Source organism: Aethalodelphis obliquidens, unplaced genomic scaffold (assembly GCF_003676395.1).
Source record: "Aethalodelphis obliquidens isolate GAN/ISIS:26980383/991018 unplaced genomic scaffold, ASM367639v1 scaffold1, whole genome shotgun sequence".
NCBI classification, from domain to species: Eukaryota; Metazoa; Chordata; class Mammalia; order Artiodactyla; family Delphinidae; genus Aethalodelphis; species Aethalodelphis obliquidens.
This window is the reverse complement of record NW_020837945.1, coordinates 70,959,994-70,980,107: the sequence shown is the minus strand read 5'-3', so window position 1 is coordinate 70,980,107 and position 20,114 is coordinate 70,959,994. Positions and strand designations below refer to the sequence as shown.

General features: G+C 39.1%; 1 protein-coding gene across 4 annotated transcripts in view; it reads left to right on the top strand.

Moving 5' to 3' along the window:
* The first annotated feature begins 3,107 nt into the window (after window positions 1-3,107).
* The window catches only part of LMLN (leishmanolysin like peptidase), a 74,876-nt gene continuing 57,869 nt past the window's right edge, over window positions 3,108-20,114 (top strand). For 3 of the 4 annotated variants that reach the window (XM_027107176.1, XM_027107170.1, XM_027107155.1), the window contains exon 1: window positions 3,108-3,352. In XM_027107176.1, coding sequence (XP_026962977.1) covers window positions 3,134-3,352 — 219 coding nt within the window. In that variant the 5' untranslated portion in view covers window positions 3,108-3,133. The remainder of the gene's footprint in view (window positions 3,353-20,114) is intronic. The other variant, XM_027107162.1, reaches the window with a different exon arrangement.

Sequence of the window (20,114 nt, the reverse complement as noted above, 5' to 3'; positions counted from 1 at the left end):
TTACTCCATGTTTTAATAGTAAAGTGCAGGATTGAGACGTTTTGGCATGATACAAAGGCAACTAAGCAGGGCTGCAGAATATTTTTAAATCTCAATGTGCTGAATACAAGTTTGAACCAAGGCATCAGTTCGAGTATGGTGGATTTAGGTGTTTGATGCAGTAGCAGGTACTCCTTTTATTAACCAACAGATCTTGACATTCCACTGAAAATACCAACAGAAAACTGGGAGTTTACCAAACAGCACCCCTTTTAACAGATTTTAATTGTATTTGTTTTCTCTAAGAAGCAGATTCTAAAAAATTATTAGCATGAAGGCGTGCAGCAGTTCTACGGTTTGCTTAGTTTAATGGTGGCCCTGAAGCCAAAATTGCTGTTGGAAGTCACCGAAAAGGGGCTTGTGTTTGTACTGCCAGTCTTATTCGTCTGGCAGCAACCCTCAGGAGCCATGGCCTCAAGACAAACGAGGTGGATGGTAAGGAGAAGCAGCTTGGAGTCATTGGTCAATTATGCTCTCTTCGTGGGATCTAAGCAGTTCATTTCATGGCCCCACAACTTGAAATTTGGTTAGGGGACTTCCCTGATGGTCCAGTGGTAAGGAATACACCTACCAATGCAGGGGATGCAGGTTTGATCCCTGGTTGCGGAACTAAGATCACACATGCCGCGGGGCAAGTAAGCTCGCGTGCCACAACTAGAGAGAAGCCTGTGCACCACAAGGAAGAGCCTGCATTAAGACCCGACACAACCAAAAGACATATTAAAAAATAAGGGGGGTGGTGGTGCTTCTCTGGTTGCACAGTGGTTAAGACTACCTGTGCAGGGGACATGGGTTCAAGCCCTGGATCGGGAAGATCCCATATGCTGCGGAGCAACTAAGCCCGTGTGCCACAACTGCTGAAGCCCGTGCGCCTAGAGCTCATGCTCCGCAACAAGAGAAGCCACCACAATGAGAAGACCGCACACTGCAACTAGAGAAAGACTGTGAGCAGCAACAAAGACCCAACGGAGCCAAAACATAATTTAAAAAAAAACAGCCAACATAAACTAAAGGTTAACTACTTTGTTGTGCCAGTTAAATAGCTGTACTCTTGGGAATCTTCGAATAGAGGAAGAGATGCTTGGGGGTGGTACTTCAGAAAAGGGAAATGGCACAAACATTGCGAAACCAGAAGGCACTTGAACAATTTAACTGGGTTATGTAGTGTGACTGAAACCAATTGGAAGTAATTGGAAGGTAAGTCTAGAAAACTACCAGGTGCCAGGATTTTAGACAATAGTCTTTTTTTCTTTTTAGCAGTACGTGGGCCTCTCACTGTTGTGGCCTCTCCCGTTGCGGAGCACAGGCTCCGGATGCACAGGCTCAGCGGCCATGGCTCACGGGCCCAGCCGCTCCGCGGCATGTGGGATCTTCCCGGACCGGGGCACGAACCCGCATCCCCTGCATCGGCAGGCAGATTCTCAACCACTGCGCCACCAGGGAAGCCCTAGTCTTTATTTTTATTTTTTTGGCTACACTGCCCATGACATGTCGGAGATCTTAGTTCCCCGACCAGGGATGGAACCCTTCCCCCCTGCATTGGAAACACTGAGTCTTAACCACTGTACTGCCAGGGAAGTTCTAACAATATTCTTGTATTAGAGTGTCACTGGAGAGCTTGAGTGACAGGTGACAAGATTCATATTTTAGAAAGATCCCTGTGGCAACCCAGCATAAACTGAAGGAAGGGAAAACCAGGTAGGCTTTGCAGTCTTAACTGAGATATTTGAGTACTTTAATAGAGCAGACTAAACATTAACCGAATGTTAAAACCAATTGATTGTAGAGAGGAGTCTTCAAAACTAACTTCCTAGCTTTGGTTGCTGAGCGGGTAACAGTGCATTTACAAAGTTGGGGGACTAGGAGACGGTTGGGGGCGGGGAGTGAGAGCCTGTATTACGCTTTTCTGAACCCATAGCGAGGTTTGGTCAGTGCAAAGGCAGTCCTCAAGCCAAAGCTACATTGGAGGAGTTGAATGTTTCACAGAAATGAACTTAAAACGGCTAGCAGCTTGTCCTTTAGACTATTGAAACTGCCCCTCCACCAGCATGACACTGCCTTTACCGCTAGGAAACTGAGATGACCGGTATCATTCTGTACTCACAATCCGCAATTTCTTTGTGGTTTTGTGTAGAGAGTACGTTATAAAGTGATATATTTTGTTTGAAATCCCAGCTTCCACTAGTTGTGGGATGATAGACACATCTAATGAGTCTACTGGTAAAATGCCCCAACCATTTTTTCTTTAAAGTACATTGTCTTCACCAATGAATTGTAAATTCCTGGGGATTTTCTGTCCTTTTTTTTTTTCTACTACAGTTCCTAGCATAGTAATTTACAATATTCAGTTCCTGAAATGACTGTTACAGCTCGGTGCTTTGAGTCCCTGGTTTTAATTCTTTGTTTTGTGGGCCACAAGATTTGTCCCAACTTAACAATTTCTTATAGTTCCTCACGGCTCAATTTTTAAGGTAGTTGCCTTAATGGCAAAGATCTACCTAGTCTCCGGGGTTAATGCAGTTGCAATTCTTACATTCATAGAAGTTAAGGGATGGGCTTGAATAGTAAAGAACACATTTGATTTTACAGAAAATGACTTTCATTAAGTGGGTCTAACACGATATTGTAAATCAACTAAAATTTTTTTAAAAAGTAGGTCTAGAATTGGTGACTCAGGATAAGTAGAAATGAAAATTACATTCCACTTACCTTTTATACAGAGAGCTAACCATAAAAGATTTTGCATGTGTCTAAGCACCTGGCACCTAGTAAGTGCATATCTTTTCGGTGAATAACTGAATTAAAAAGTGAAAAACTGCCTCAGTAAGGACACCGACGTATCAACATCCCATTACCAACAGCACCCACTAGTCTTCCCACAGCTCAGCTCACGTGGGCCGCCAAGTGGCTTTTATTGGCTGGTTTCGCGCGAATGAGACGCGATGGACGTGATGCAACTCAGCGTCTTCCGCGGTGAACTTCTTATGGGTGACGCTAGCCAATCAAAAAGCACCTTTCCACCGCCAAGTCCCTCCACCTGCCTCGAGAGGCGAGGGGCGGGGCTGGCGCTGGGCGCGGAGGCGTCACGTACTCCATGGTAACGACGCTCGGCCTGAAGATGGCGGCCGAGACGGGTGGAAGAGCGGGCTCCTCAGCTTCAGGCCGGGGCCCGAGCCGGTGGCACTGGAGCGGTTCTTTATGGGTCCGAGGCGTTTTACTCCTGTTGGGCGGGCTCTGGGCAAGCGCTACATCTATTCCTGTCTCCTTGGGCAATTCTTCTCCCTGCCGGCACCACGTCCCCTCTGAGTCTGAGGTAGGGCGACAGAGGGGCCCTGTGAGGGTAAAGTAATACGGGAGGCGATGGCATAGAGGATGGTGATTGGAACAAGCGGTACTGGAGGAGAAAGCGAGATTGGGCCAGAGACTGAACTCTTAGAGGGCTGGGACCTGGTATCAACTCCCTTCCTGCACCCAGCAAAGTGGCTCAGTTAGGCGCTCAGAACGTCATCAGGTCCTGCGCGGAGGGTTGTGCTTATCAGGTAGTCCTAGAGCAATCGTTTTCAAACTTGAACGGGCCGTCAGAATCACCTGAAAGACTTGTTCAAACACAGATTGCCGCTCCATTCCCTCCCTCTGCCCACTTCTGACTCATTAGATCTGGGATGGGGCCTCAGAATTTGCAGTTGAAGTTCCCAGATAGTTGATGATGCTGCTTGTCCAAGGACCTCACTTTGGGAACCACTGATCTAAAGGTTTGAGAAGAAATTGATAGGAGAGCTAGACAAAGGCATTGAGAGGATACTGGGGATTCTCTGGAGACAAAATTCAGGTTGATTTTCAAGTTACTTCATCACATTGCTTGCTTTACCCTGTTCTCCTGTCCTGGAAGTGCCTGCCTCCCTCCCATTACATTTTTATTTCTGTCTAAATTCTTTCATTCTGAGTTCCTTAACCTCAAGGCAGCCTGCTGAAACCACCCCCAGTAGAATGTTCTTTCCATTTCACAGTACGTCTTATCTGTACTCTCTTCTGGCACTTAACCAAGTATCGCTGTGTGGTGATGGTTTGTACCTTTGTAGTTAAATTGTAATTTTCCTTGGGATAAGGTTTGTGTCTTATACTTTAATTTCTCCACAGTACTTAAATCAGAGAAGGGCCCACAATAATCAGTATTCTTTGAGGAAAGAAGACACAGTACCTGGGTCAGGGCTGCATGTTGTGATTGATTTTATAATTTGTCTTATTACTTTAACAAGAAAGATTAATCTAGAAATTTTCAGGTCAGCCCAGAAATCTAAGACCATTCATTTTTGTGATAATTTCCAAAAATTTTTATGCATGCTATTCATAACCATATATGCCAGAATACTAAGTTTGGGGTTTGTGGCTGTATTACAGCTTTTATCATGACACTGCATTCTGGCTGAATTATTTTATTTTATTTTATTTAGTCTCTTAGCAACTTGTAAGTTTATAATACAGTATTGTTGTCTATAATCACTGTGTTGTACGTTAGATATCTGGGACTTATCTACTAGTTGCAAGTTTGTACCCTTAAGCATCTCCTCAGTTCCCCCCACCCACCTAGTGAATTCTTTTTAAAAGACATTCCCACAAAGCCCTGCACTTCTCTCTTTGAATTTAGATCAAAAGAAGAGAAAATAGTTCAGAGAACTGCAAAATCTCTGTACTAGAAGGAACCTTAATAGCTGTTTTCTTCTTGTGATTGTTGCCAGTGTACAAATCTCCTACTAATATTTGAACATTTCCACAAATAGGGAAGTTATCTCCAAAGGCAGCCCCTTTGCTTTTTGGAGAGATCATTGTTCTTTCTATAGAGCTGAAAATACAGACGTTCCTGCTGGTCCAGTGGTTAAGACTCCGAGCTTCCACTGCAGGGGGCACGGGTTCAGTCCCTGGCGGGGAACTAAGATCCCGCATGCCGCATGACACGGCCAGATATGATAACAATATAGAGCTGATAACTGTTCCTGAAACTTCCATCCACTGTTTTTATTTATGGCTCTTGATTGAACAAACTAAATAGTGGTAGTGCTTCAGATATTCAAAGCAAGCTATTAAGTTCTTGAGAGTTCATATTCCTAATAAATTTTACTAGTTATTCATAGAGTATGTAGTAACAAGTCCTCCTAACCAATCTCTTTGCTTTAGCTTGGACACAAAGTATAAGCAAGTACTATTCATTGTACTACTAGTGACTGTACCTCTGTTAATTGCAACAGGAAATTACAGTAACTTTTTATTGGTAATGGTGAGGAACTACGAAACATTTTGACTCATATATCTTCTTCTCAACTAAAAACTCTACGTTTTGTTTTGTTTTTATTATGTAAATTAAAGCAAACCCCCAAACAGAATAGTATAATGAACTCCCATGACCCTTCACCCAGCTTCAGCACTTACCAGTATTCTCTTAATTCTGTTTTATATACTTCTACCCATTCCCCATCTTCCCACTGTTATTGTTACTTAAAAAAATTTTTTTGTAATGTTTATATATACTGAAATGTAGCAAATGCAATCATGTATATTCATGTAAAACCCACAACTCTATCACAATATAGAACATTTTCAAGTCTCCAGAAAGTTCCTTCCTGTCCTGTGCCAGTCAGTCTCTCCCATCCACCCAAGGCTACTATTGTTCCTTTTTCCTTTTGGTATTAGATTTAGATTTCATATCAAATTAGTTTTGCCTATTCTAGAACTAAGCTTATATCAATGGAATTATATAATATGTAGTGTGATATGGTATATCACATTGGATTTTCCAATAGTAAATCAATCTTGCATTTTTGGAATAGACGCTACTTGGTTATTATGTATTATCCTTTTAATACACTTACGAATTCAATTTGCTCATAGATTAAGGACTTTTGCATCTATGTTTATGAATGATGTTGGTTTATAGTTTCCTTTCTTAGTGAAGTTTTTGTTAGTTTTTTTTTTTAATTTAATTTTATTTATTTATTTATACAGCAGGTTCTTATTAGTTATCTATTTTATACATATTAGTGTATATATGTCAATCCCAATCTCCTAATTCATCCCACCACCCCACCCCCTGCCACTTTCCCCCCTTGGTGTCCATACGTTTGTTCTCTACATCTGTGTCTCTATTTCTGCCCTGCAAACTGGTTCATCTGTACCATTTTTCGAGGTTCCATATATACGCATTGATATACGATATTTGTTTTCTCTTTCTGACTTACTTCACTCTGTAAAACAGTCTGTAGATCCATCCACATCTCAACAAATGACCCAATTCCATTCCTTTTTATGGCTGAGTAATATTCCATTGTATATATGTACCATATCTTCTTTATTCATTCATCTGTTGATGGACACTTAGGTTGCTTGCATAACCTGGCTATTGTAAATAGTGCTGCAATGAACACTGGGGTGCATGTGTCTTTTTGAATTATGTTTTTCTCTGGGTATATGCCCAGTAGTGGGATTGCTGGGTCATATGGTAATTCTAATTTTAGTTTTTTAAGGAACCTCTGTACTGTTCTCCATAGTGGCTGTACTAATTTACATTCCCACCAACAGTGCAAGAGGGTTCCCTTTTCTCCACACCCTCTTCAGCATTTCTTGTTTGTAGATTTTCTGATGGTACCCATTCTGACTGGTGTAAGGTGATACCTCATTGTAGTTTTGATTTGCATTTCTCTAATGATTAGTGATGTTGAGCTTCTTGGCCATGTGTATGTCTTCTTTGGAGAAATGTCTATTTAGGTCTTCTGCCCATTTTTGGATTGGGTTGTTTGTTTTTTTATTATTGAGCTGCTTGACCTGTTTATATATTTTGGAGAGTAATCCTTTGTCCATTGATTTGTTTGCAGATATTTTCTCCCATTCTGAGGGTTGTCTTTTCATCTTGTTTGCTGTTTCCTTTGCTTTGCAAAAGCTTTTAAGTTTCATAAGGTCCCATTTGTTTATTTTTATTTCCTTTACTCTAGGAGGTGGATCTGAAAAGATCTTGCTGTGATTTATGTCAGTGTTCTTCCTGTTTTCCTCTAAGAGTTTTATAGTGTCCAGTCTTACATTTAGGTCTCTAATCCATTTTGAGTTTATTTTTGTGTATGGTGTTAGGGAGTGTTCTCATTTCATTCTTTTACATGTAGCTGTCCACTTTTCCCAGCACCACTTATTGAAGAGACTGTCTTTTCTTTATTGTATATCCTTGCCTCCTTTGTCATAGATTAGTTGACCATTGGTGTGTGGGTTTATCTCTGGGCTTTCTATCCTGTTCCATTGATCTATATTTCTGTTTTTGTGCCAGTACCATATTGTCTTGATTACTGTAGCTTTGTAGTATAGTTTGAAGTCAGGGAGTCTGATTCCTCCAGCTCTGTTTTTTTCCCTCAAGACTACTTTGGCTATTCAGGGTCTTTTGTGTCTCCATACAGATTTTAAGATTTTTTGTTCTAGTTCTGTAAAAGATGCCACTGGTAATTTGATAGGAATTGCATTGAATCTGTAGATTGCTTTGAGTAGTATAGTCTTCTTCACAATATTGATTCTTCCAATCCAAGAACATGGTGTATCTGTCCATCTGTTTGTGTCATCTTTGATTTCTTTCATCAGTGTCTTGCAGTTTCTGAGTGCAGGTCTTTTACCTTCTTAGGTAGGTTTATTCCTAGGTATTTTATTCTTTTTGTTGCAGTGGTGAATGGGACTGTTTCTTTAATTTCTCTTTCTGAGCTTTCGTTGATAGTGTATAAAAATGCAAGAGATTTCTGTGCATTACTCTTGTATCTTGCAACTTTACCAAATTCATTGATTAGCTCTAGTAGTTTTCTGGTGGCATCTTTAGGATTCTCTATGTATAGTATCATGTCACCTGCAAACAGTGACAGTTTTACTTCTTTTCCAGTTTGTATTCCTTTTATTTCTTTTTCTTCTCTGATTGCTGTGGCTAGGACTTCCAAAACTATGTTGAATAATAGTGACAAGAGTGGCCATCCTTGTCATGTTCCTGATCTTAGAGGAAATGCTTTCAGTTTTTCACCATTGAGAATGATGTTTGATGTGGGTTTGTCATATATGGCCTTAATGATGTTGAGGTAGGTTGCCTCTATGCCCACTTTCGGGAGAGTTTTTATCATAAATGGTGTTGAATTTTGTCAAAAGCTTTTTCTGCATCTATTGAGATGATCATATGGTTTTTATTCTTCAGTTTGTTAAAATGGTGTATCACATTGATTGATTTGCGTATATTGAAGATGCCTTGCATCCCTGGGATAAATGCCACTTGATCATGGTGTTTGATCCTTTTAATGTGTTGTTAGATTCTGTGCTATATTTTATTGAGGATTTTTGCATCTATATTCATCAGTGATATTGGTCTGTAAATTTTCTTTTTTTGTAGTATCTTTGTCTGGTTTTGGTATCAGGGTGGTGGTGGCCTCATACAATGAGTTTGGGAGTGGTCCTTCCTCTGCAATTTTTTGGAAGAGTTTGAGAAGGATGGGTATTAGCTCTTCTCTAAATGTTTCATAGAATTCACCTGTGAAGCCATCTGATCCTGGACTTTTGTTTGTTGGAAGATTTTTAATCACAGTTTCACTTTCATTACTTGTGATTGGTCTGTTCATATTTTCTATTTCTTCCTGGTTCAGTCTTGGAAGGTTATATCTTTCTAACAATTTGTCCATTTCTTCCAGATTGTGCATTTTATTGGCATAGAGTTGCTTGTAGTAGTCTGTTATGATGCTTTGTATTTCTGCGGTGTCCACTGTAACTTCTTCTTTTTCATTTCTAATTTTATTGATATGAGTCCTCTCCCTCTTTTTCTTGATGAGTCTGGCTAAAGGTTTATCAGTTTTGTTTATCTTCTCAAAGAACCAGCTTTTAGTTTCCTTGACCTTTGCTCTTGTTTTCTTTGTTTCTCTTTCATTTATTTCTGCTCTGATGTTTATGATTTCTTTCTTTCTACTAACTTTGGGTTTTGTTTGTTCTTCTTTCTCTATTTCCTTTAGGTGTAAGGTTAGATTGTTTATTTGAGATTGTTCTTGTTTCTTGAGGTAGGCTTGTATTGCTATAAACCTCCCTCTTAGAACTGCTTTTGCTGCATCCCATAGGTTTTGGATCATTGTGTTTTCATTGTCATTTGTCTCTAAGTATTTTTTGATTTCCTCTTTGATTTCTTCAGTGATCTCTTGGTTACTTAGTAACGTATTGTTTAGCCTCCATGTGTTTCTGTTTTTTACGTTTTTTTCCCTATAATTGATTTCTAATCTCATAGCGTTGTCAGAAAAGATGCTTGACATGATTTCAGTTTTCTTAAATTTACTGAGGCTTTATTTGTGACCCAAGGTGTGATCTATCCTGGAGAATATTCCGTGTGCACTTGAGAAGAAAGTGTAATCTGCTGTTTTTGGATGGAATGTCCTATAAATATCAATTAAATTTATCTGGTCTATTGTGTCATTTACAGCTTGTGTTTCCTTATTAATTTTCTGTGTGGATGATCTGTCCATTGGTGTAAGTGAAGTGTTACAGTCCCCCACTATTATTCTGTTACTGTCTATTTCCTCTTTTATAGCTGTTAGCAGTTGCCTTATGTATTGAGGTGCTCCTATGTTGGGTGCATATATATTGATAATTCTTATATCTTCTTCTTGGATTGTTCCCTTGATCGTTATGTAGTATCCTTCCTTGTCTCTTGTAACATTCTTTATTTTAAAGTCAATTTTATATGATATGGGTATTACTACCCCAGCTTTCTTTTGATTCCCATTTGTATGGAATATCTTTTTCCATCCCCTCACTTTCAGTCTGTATGTGTCCCTGGGTCTGAAGTGGGTCTCTTGTAGACAGCATATACATGGGTCTTATTTGTATCCATTCAGTGAGCCTGTGTCTTTTAGTCAGAGCATTTAATCCATTTACGTTTAAGGTAATTATCGATATGTATGTTCCTGTGACCATTTTCTTAATTGTTTAGGGTTTGTTTTTTTAGATCCTTTTCTTCTCTTGTGTTTCCCACTTAGAGAAGTTCCTTTAGCATTTGTTGTACAGCTGGTTTGGTGGTGCTGAATTCCCTTCGTTTTTGCTTGTCTGTAAAGCTTTTGATTTCTCCATCGAATCTGAATGAGATCCTTGCCGGGTAGCGTAATCTTGGTTGTAGGTTCTTCCCTTTCATCACTTTAAATACATCATGCCACTCCCTTCTGGCTTGTAGAGTTTCTGCTAAGAAATCAGCTGTTAACCTTATGGGAGTTCCCTTGTATGTTATTTGTCATTTTTCCCTTGTTGCTTTCAGTAATTTTTCTCTGTCTTTAATTTTTGTCAGTTTGATTACTGTGTGTCTCTGTGTGTTTCTCCTTGGGTTTACCCTGCCTGGGACTCTCTGTGCTTCCTGGACTTGGGTGGCTATTTCCTTTCCCATGTTAGGGATGTTTTCGACTATAATCTCTTCAGATATTTTCTTGGGTCCTTTACTCTCTCTCTTCTCCTTCTGGGACCCCTATAATGCAAATGTTGTTGCATTTAATGTTGTCCCAGAGATGTCTTAGGCTGTCTTCATTCTTCTTTCTTTATTCTGTTCTACGGTAGCGAATTCTACCCTTCTGTCTTCCAGGTCACTTATCCGTTCTTCTGCCCCAGTTATTTTGCTATCGATTACTTCTAGTGTATTTTTCATTTCAGTTATTGTATTGTTCATCTCTGATTGTTTGTTCTTTAATTCTTTTAGGTGTTTGTTCTTTAATTCTTCTAGGTCTTTATTAAACATTTCCTGCATCTTCTCGATCTTTGCCTCCGTTCTTTTTCCAAGGTCCTGGATCATCTTCACTATCATTATTCTGAATTCTTTTTGTGGAAGGTTGCCTATCTCCACTTCATTTAGTTGTTTTTCTGGGGTTTTATCTTGTTCCTTCATCTGGTACAAAGTCCTCTGCCTTTTCATTTTGTATATCTTTCTGTGAATGTGGTTTTCCTTCCATAGGTTGCAGAATTGTAGTTCTTCTTGCTTCTGCTGTCTGCCCTCTGGTGGATGAGCCTATCTAAGAGGCTTGTGCAAGCTTCCTGATGGGAGGGACTGGTGGTGGGTAGAGCTGGTTGTTGCTCTGGTGGGCAGAGCTTAGTAAAACTTTAATCCACTTGTCTGCTGATGGGTGGGGTTGGGTTCCCTCCCTGTTGGTTGTTTGGCCTGAGGCGATCTAGCACTGGAGCCTACCTGGCTCTTTGGTGGGGCTAATGGCAGACTCTGGGAGGGCTCACCCCAAGTAGTACTTCCCAGAACTTCTGCTGCCAGTGTCCTTGTCCCCATTATGAGCCACAGCCACACCCCGCCTCTGCAGGAGACCCTCCAACACTAGCTGGTAGGTCTCATTTAGTCTCCCATGGCGTCACTGCTCCTTCCCCTGGGTCCTGATGCACACACTACTTTGTGTGTGCCCTCCAAGAGTGGAGTCTTTGTTTACCCCAGTCCTGTCAAAGTCCCGCAGTCAAGTTTCGCTAGCCTTCAAAGTCTGATTCTCTAGGAATTCCTCCTCCCATTGCCGTACCCCCAGGTTGGGAAACCTGACATAGGGCTCAGAACCTTCACTCCAGTTGGTGGGCTTCTGTGGCATAAGTGTTCTCCAGTTTGTGAGTCACCCACCCAGCAGTTATGGGGTTTGATTTTTTTTGTGATTATGCCCCTCCTACTGTCTCATTGCAGCTTCTCCTTTGTCTTCGGATGTGGGGTATCTTTTTTGGTGAGTTCCAGTGTCTTCCTGTCGATGATTGTTCAGTGGTTACTTGTGATTCCGGTGCTCTCACAAGAGGGAGTGAGTGCTCGTCCTTCTACTCTGCCATCTTCTTTGTTAGCTTTTAAAAATATTTATCTATCTATCTATCTATCTATCTTTGGCTAGAATGGGTCTTTGTTACTGAGCACAGGCTTTCTCTAGTTGCTGTGAGTGGGGGCTACTTTTCGTTGTGGTGCGTGGGCTTATCGTTGCTGTGGCTTCTCTGTTGCAGAGCACAGGCTCTAGGCATGCGGGCCTCAGTAGTTGTGGTTCACGGGCTCTAGAGCTCAGGCTCAGTAGTTGTGGCTCATGGGCTTAGTTGCTCTGCGGCATGTGGGATCTTCCCAGACCAGGGCTTGAACCCGTGTCCCCTGCATTGGCAGGCAGGTTCTTAACCACTGCGCCACCAGGGAAGTCCCTTTGTTAACTTTTAATAGCAGAATTATACTGGTCTTACATAATGAGTTGGGAAATTCTATCATGTATTTTCTAAAAGAAAATTTCTTCCTTAAATGTCTGGTATAATTCATAACTGAAACTGTCTGGATCTAGTGTTTGCTTTGTAGAGAGTTGTTTTTTAAATACTTTTATTGAGCTATAATTTATATGCCATAAAATTCACCCACTTAAGTGTCCAATTAAGTGATTTTTATAAATTTACAAGTCTACAGAACCATCACCACAGTCCAGTTTTAGAACATTTCCATCACCCCAGAAAGATCCCTTGTGCTCATTTGCAGAAAACCCATGCTTTCACTCTGGCCCCAAGAAACCACTGTGTAGGGATAGATAAATCCAGTTTCTCTCATACAAGTCTATTCATAGTATCCATTTGATCTTATGTCAGTCTTGGTAACTTGTGTTTTTGAAGGACTTTATTTCATCTGAATTGTTAAATGTATTGACATAAAATTGTTCATAATAATTTATCCTTTTGTTGTCTGTAGAATCTGAGTGATAGGCATGCTTTCATTTCTAATGTGGTAATTTGGGTTTATTCTGTTTTATTGTAGTCCATTCTTTCTAAGGGCTTATTAAGTTTATTAATCATTTTATTTTATTTACAAATTTATTTATTTATTTATTTTTGAGTGCATTGGGTCTTCGTTTCTGCACATGGGCTTTCTGTAGTTGCGGTGACCGGGGGCTACTCTTTGTTGCAGTGTGTGGGCTTCTCATTGCGGTGGCCTCTCTTATTGTGGAGCACGGGCTTGAGGCATGCGGGCTTCAGTAGTTGTGGCACGCAGGCTCAGTAGTTGTGGCTCATGGGCTTAGTTGCTCCGCGATATGTGGGATATTCCTGGACCAGGGCTCGAACCTGTGTCCTCTGCATTGGCAGGCAGATTCTTAACCACTGTGCACCACCAGGGAAGTCCCTATTAATCATTTTAAATAGCCAACTGTTAGCTTTGGTAGTTTTCTTTAATTATTGTTTTCTATTTCATTGTTTCCTGTTCTTTATTATTTTTCCTTTCTACTTACTGTGGATTTACTTTGTTCATATTGTTAGGTGGAAACTTAGATCATTGTTTGTCTTTTTTGTTTTTAATGTTTATTTATTTATTCATTTATTTGGTTGCACCAGATCTTTGTTGTGGCAGGCAGGCTCCTTAGTTGTGACTCATGGGATCCTTAGTTGCGGCTCCTGGGCTCCTTAGTTGTGGCACGTGGGCTTCTTAGTTGCAGCTTGCAGGCTCCTTAGTTACGGCACGTGAACTCTTAGTTGCAGCATGCATGTAGGATCTAGTTCCCCGACCAGGGATCGAACCTGGGCCCCCTGCATTGGGAGCATGGAGTCTTATCCACTGTGCCACAAGGGAAGTCCCAGATCATTGTTTTTTAGCCTTTTCTTTCTTCTCTACCATAAACATTTAATGACCTGTATTTCTCTCAAAGTACAACTGTAGCTACATTCCACAGATTTTGACACATTGTATTTTAATTAACACTTCATTCAAAGTGATAATTCATTTTTATTTTCCCTGGTAATTTTTTCTTTGATCCCTGGATTATTAAAAATGTTTAAAATATAATTTCTAAATATGTGGTCCTTTTCTAGATATCTTATAGTTATTGATTTCTAATTTAGAGGTACCTTCTGTAAGATTTCAGTTCTTTGAAATTTGAGATTGTTTTATTTATACCTCAGCATACGCTCTATCCTGCTAAACTTTTCTGTGTACTAGTAAAGAATATATATTCTATAGGTATTGAGTATAGCTTTCTATACATGTCAAAAAGGTGAGGCGATTGATGGTACACTTCAGATTTCTATATTCTTTTTTTATACAATTTTTAAAGGTTATATTCCATTTACAGTTATTACAAAATATTGGCTACAGATTTGTATATTCTTAAAATGTTTTGTCTAAGAGAGTCTTTAAAAATTTCTAAGATTATAAATGTCTTTTTTCTTCCTTTAGTTCTGTCAGCTTTTGCTTCATGGATTTTGAATCTATTGTTAGGTACATTCACAGTTGTAATTATGTATTTCTGAGGTATTAACCCCTTATTATTATAAAATATTACTCTTTATTTCTGGTGATACTCTCTGTCTTGAAGTCTGCTTTGCTGATATTAGTATAGCCATTTCACCTTGCTTACGATTAGAATTTTCCATCCTTTTATCGATACATTTCACTTGTCTGTGGGGTTAGTGCGCATGCTGCGTGTGTGTGTGTGTTTGCTTTAGGGATTACAATATGTATCTTTTGCTTATTACAAATATTTAATGTTAATATTGCCTTATCATACTGACTAGGACCTTCATTATAATATTGAATACAAGTGGTGAGAGTAGACATCTTTCCATTGTTCTTGATCTTAGGGGGAAAACATTCAGTCTTTCACTATTAAGAGTATTAGTTGCATGGAACACTACTCCGCTTTAAAAAAGAACAAAATTTTTTCATTATCAGCAACATGGAGGAACTTGGAGGGCATTATGGTAAGAGAAATAAGTCAGACAGAGAAAGGCAAATACTGTATGATATCACTTATATGTGGAATCTAGAAAATGCAACAAACTAGTGAATATAACAAAAAGGAAACAGACTCACAGATACAGAGAACAAACTAGTGGTTACCAGTGATGGGGGTGAGAGGGGAGAACTACAAACTACTGAGTATAAGATAGGCTTAAGGATGTATTGTACAACACAGGGACTATAGCCAATATTTTATAATAATTGTAAATTGAAAGTAACCTTTCAAAATTGTGTTAAAAATTTTTTTTTCTTTTTTGCTGCGTTGGGTCTTCACTGCTGCGCGTGGGCTTTCTCTAGTTGCGGTGAGCAGGGACTACTCTTCGTTGCAGTATGCGGGCTTCTCATTGAGGTGACTTCTCTTGTTGTGGAGCATGGGCTCTAGTTGCACGGGCTTCAGTAGTTGTGGCACACGGGTCCTAGAGCACGCGGGCTTCAGTAGTTGCAGCATGTGGGTTCAGTAGTTGCAGCACATGAGCTTCAGTAGTTGTGGCACGTGGGCTTAGTTGCTTCGCAGCATGTGGGATCTTCCTGGACCAGGGATCGAACCTGTGTCCCCTGTATTGGCAGGTGGATTCTTAACCACTGCGCCACAGGGAAGTCCCTATAAAAAATTTTAATGCAAAGAAAAGTATTAGTTTGTAGATTTTTGGTAGATGTGCCTTATCAGGTTAAGAAAATTACTTTTTGTTTCTAGTCTGCTGACAGTTTTTGTCATGAATGGGTGTTTAATTTTATTAAATGTCTTTTCTGTATCAATTGTTATAATCATGTAGCTTTTCTTCTTTATTCTTTTGATATTGTGAGTTACATTGATTGATTTTTTGAATGATGAACTAGGCTTGCATCCCCCTGAGATAAAACCCCACTTGATCATGATGTATTACCCTTTTTACATTTTGCTGGATTTCATTTGCTAGTGTTTTTTTGATGATTTTGCATATGTATTCATTAAGGATATTGGTTTGTAGTTGGTTTTTTTTTCCTTCTGTAGCTTTGTTGGGATTGGTATTAGGGTAATGCTGGCCTTATAGAATGAATTGGGAAATATTTCTTCCTCTTCTACTTTCAGAAAGAGTTTGTATACAAGCAGTATTGTTTCTTCCTTAAATGTTTAGTAGAATTCATGAATGGAGATATCTCAGCCTGGAATTTTCTTTATTGGAGTGTTATAAACTATGAACTTATTTTCTTTAATAGATATTGGACTATTGAGGTTATCTATTTCTTCTTGATTGTGTTTTGGTAAGTCATATCTTTCAAAGAATTTCATTTCATCAAAGTTGTCAAATTTATGGAAATACAGTTTTCTTAATGTTCCCATTTGATCTTTTAAATGTCTGTAAAGGGTTCTGAGTTACCAATTCTAATGTGTCAAGGGTTTTCCATACATCACCAAGCCACTCTCCAACATCAGGTGAGTGTCCCACAATTCAACTCAATTCTGACACTGTCTACCCAGAGATAGCATCAGATTCCACAGGTTAAGAGTTCAGACCTACAGCATTGCCCCTTCTCCCCCATTTGATCCAATGTGAGTCCAGGGGGTTACCTGTGCTTCTGACCAACCAGCTATCGGAAGTTCCAACAACTCCCTCTTTGGTTCTGATTAATTTGCTAAAGAGGCTCACAGAGCTCAGAGAAAATGTTTACTTACTAGATTACTGGTTTATTATAAGAGAATGTAGCTCAAGAACAGTCAGGTGGAAGAGATGTATAGGGCAACGTATGGAGAAAGGGCACAGAGCTTCTGTGCTTTCTGAACATGTCACTCTCCCGGAATCTCCATGTGTTCACCACCCTGGAAGCTCTCCAAACCCCATCATTTTGGGTTTTAGGTAGGCATTACATAGATATAATTGATTAAATCATTGGGCATTGGTGGTTGAACTTGATCTCCAGCCCCTCTCCTCTCCTCAGAGGTTAGAGGGGGTGGAAAGGACTGAAAGTTCCAATCTTTTATTCACATACTTGGCTCCACTGGTAACCAGTCTCCACCCTTAGGTGCTTCCAAAAGTTACCTCATTAACATGACAAAAGACACCTGATCACTTTTATCATTTAGGAAATTCCAGAGGTCTTAGGAAATTCCAAAAATGCGACAAAGACCAAATATATATATTTTTATTATAAATCACAATATCACTGTCTCTAAAGTCTATAGTGATATGCCCTGTTTCATTCTTGATATTGGTAATTGGTATCTGCTCTCTTAGTCTGCTTAGAGATATATCAATTGTATTGATCTTCTCAAAGAACCGCCACTGGGTTTCATTGATTTTTCTCTGTCATTTTTCTGTTTTCCTTTTAATTGATTTCTGTTCTTTATTATTTACTTTCTTCTGCTTTCTTTGAGTTTAATTTGCCCTTCATTTTCTAATTTCTTAAGATGGAAGCTTAGGTCATTAATTTGAGATTATTTTTTCTAATATAAGTATTTAAAGTTATAAATTTCTAAACACTAATTACATTACACAAATATTAATTGCTGGGCTTCTCTGGTGGCCCAGTGGTTGAGAATCTGCCTGCCAATGCAGGGGACACGGGTTCAATCCCTGGTCTGGGAAGATCCCACATGCCGCGGAGCAACTAAGCCCATGTGCCACAACTACTGAACCTGTGCTCTAGAGCCCATGAGCCACAACTACTGAGCCCTTGTGCCGCAACTACTGAAGCCCGCGTGCCTAGAGCCCATGCTCCACAATGAGAGAAGCCACAGCATTGAGAAGCCTGCACCGCAAAGAAGAGTAGCTCCTGCTCGCTGCAACTAGAGGAAGCCCGCGCGCAGCAACAAAGACCCAACACAGCCAAAAATAAATAAATAAATTTATTTTAAAAAATATTAATTGCTTATAATCTTATCATCATTCAATTAAAAATATTTTCTGATCTCCTTTGTGACTTCATCTTCAACCTAAGGATAATTTAAAAGTTTGTTGTTCAGGAATTCCCTGGCGGTTATGGCTGAGTTTTCACTACAGGGGGCACAGTGAATCCCTTGTCAGGAAACTAAGGTCCCGAAGGCCTCATGGTGCGGCACAAAAAAAAAAAAAAAAAGTTTGATTTTCTAATATTTGGAGATTTCCCAGTTATCTTTACCTAATTGCATTTTAGTTTAATTTAGTTATGGATAGCAAACATCCTTTGTATGATTTCAGTTTTTTGTATTTCTTAAGGATTGTTTTATAGTAAAATATGTTTTATAGCCAAAAATCTAACCAGGTTAACGTTCTGTGTGTACTTGAGAAGAATGTACATTCTGCTGATGTTGGGGCAGGTGGTTCTATAAATGTCATTTAGGTCAAGTTAGTTATAGTGCTGCTCAGGTCTCCCATGTCCTTACTGATTTTCTGTCTACTTGTGTTGATTACTGAGTAGGAATGTTGAAGTCACCAGCTATAATTGTGGATTTGTTTACTTCTCCTTTCAGTTTTCAGTTTTTGCTTCACGTATTTTGCAGCTCTGCTGTTAGGTGTTTACACATTTTACATTGTTATTTTTTTGTGAATTGACCCATTTAGCATTACATACTGCCCCTCTCTTTATTCCTGGTAATTAATACTCCTTGTTTTGAAATATACTTTGTCTAATACTAATATAGCCACTCTGGCTTTCTTTTGATTAGTGTTTACATGATGTGTGTTTTTCCATCCTTATACTCTCTATTTCTCTGTGTCTTTATCGTTAAAATGGGCTTCTTATAGATAGCAAATAGTTGCATCTTGCTCTCTCTAGTCTGACAGTCTCTGCTTTCTAACAAGAATGTTCAGTCCTTTTACATTTAATGTTTACATTTAATGTGATTTTTGACATGGTTGAGTTTGGATTGGCAGTTTAGCTATTTTTTTCTCTTTGTTTCACTTGACTGTTTGTGCCTTCTGTTTTTTAGTATTCTATTTTAATTCCTTTGTTTACTTTTTAGCTGTATCTCTTTGCTTTACTTTTTAAATTGAGGTGTAATTAACCAACAGTAAAATGCAATATATTTTTGAATGTTTGCTCTATTGATTATAATATGTATCTTGAATTTATGACATCTACTTAAAGTTTATAGTCATGTTAAATACGGGAACTTTTCAACAGTATAGTGTCACTATTTCCTTGTCCTTTTGCTATTACCATAATATATAATAACTCTACATATAACTCTCACAATTGCAATTTTATAATTTTAGTTTTAAACAATGTCTCTAAAGAAATGAAAAGAAGAAAAGAAATATGTGTATAATTGTGTTGAAGGTCTCCAAACCACCCCAGGTTTGGTGATTTGCTGGAAGGACTCATAGGACTCAGCATATAGTTGTACTCACAGCTAAGATTTATTACAGTGAAAGGATACATATCAAGCACAATCAGTAAAAAGAAATGGCTCCCGGAGCAAAAACTGAAGGAAACCAGACACAAGCTTCTGATGAAATAAAATGTGTATTTTAAGGCAGGACAAGAAAATTTAAACATAAAGTTCTGTCTCTGTGTCCGTTTGGGCCTCCTCCCTCCCTCCTTGTGTGCATCTGAATTACACATTAACCAGACCTCCTCAAAGATGGGAATGCCTGCTGGATCATAAAGATCGATTTTTTTCCCCTTTTTTCTGGCACTAGCAATGTAATTTTTTAAAAGAATACCATTCTTTCCCAACTCTGTAGCGAGCCATAGTGACTTACTGTTGTTCTCTGCCTTTGTACGTGCTTACCTGGACTATATATCTTTGGTGAACTTTATGTAAAATATCAGTATGTCACTTTGATGTATGATTCTTTGTCTTGAGAATGTATATGACTGTGCCTTTGACTTCTAATGGGCATAACAGTTCTCAGAACTTCTGAGAGTCTATCTCCCAGGTTATAATCCTCAGTTTGGCCCAAATTAAATACCCTTTTCTCTTCTTAACTTGATTGTTAGTTGAATTTTTCTTGACATTTCCAAGAATCCTCTCCTAGTGGAGTCACATAGGACATGCTTAATCCGTTTAGCAGTAACTTGTAAGAACAAGCACAAATTGTTGTCTACAGGGAAGCTCGTCTGAGTCTAGGAGTCCAGGGTTTTTATTGGAGACGGTTCATGTAGGCACAATTTCAGTCACTAACATTCCTGACTCTGAGAAGTAAACAGATGTTCAGCATAAACTGTATTTCTGTTAGCAGTTTGGTCACAATGAGACTGCCTTATTGCTTAGGGAAGTTTTATGTCAGTGTAGGGACAGTTTACCATTCAAATTCTGGGACCAGTGAAAAGTCAAACTTGCAAGCAGGTCTTTCTAAAGATAGTAGTCTTAGGCCTGCTATGTTAACTGTTTTCTACACAATAGACTTTTATATTTACTTATCTAACA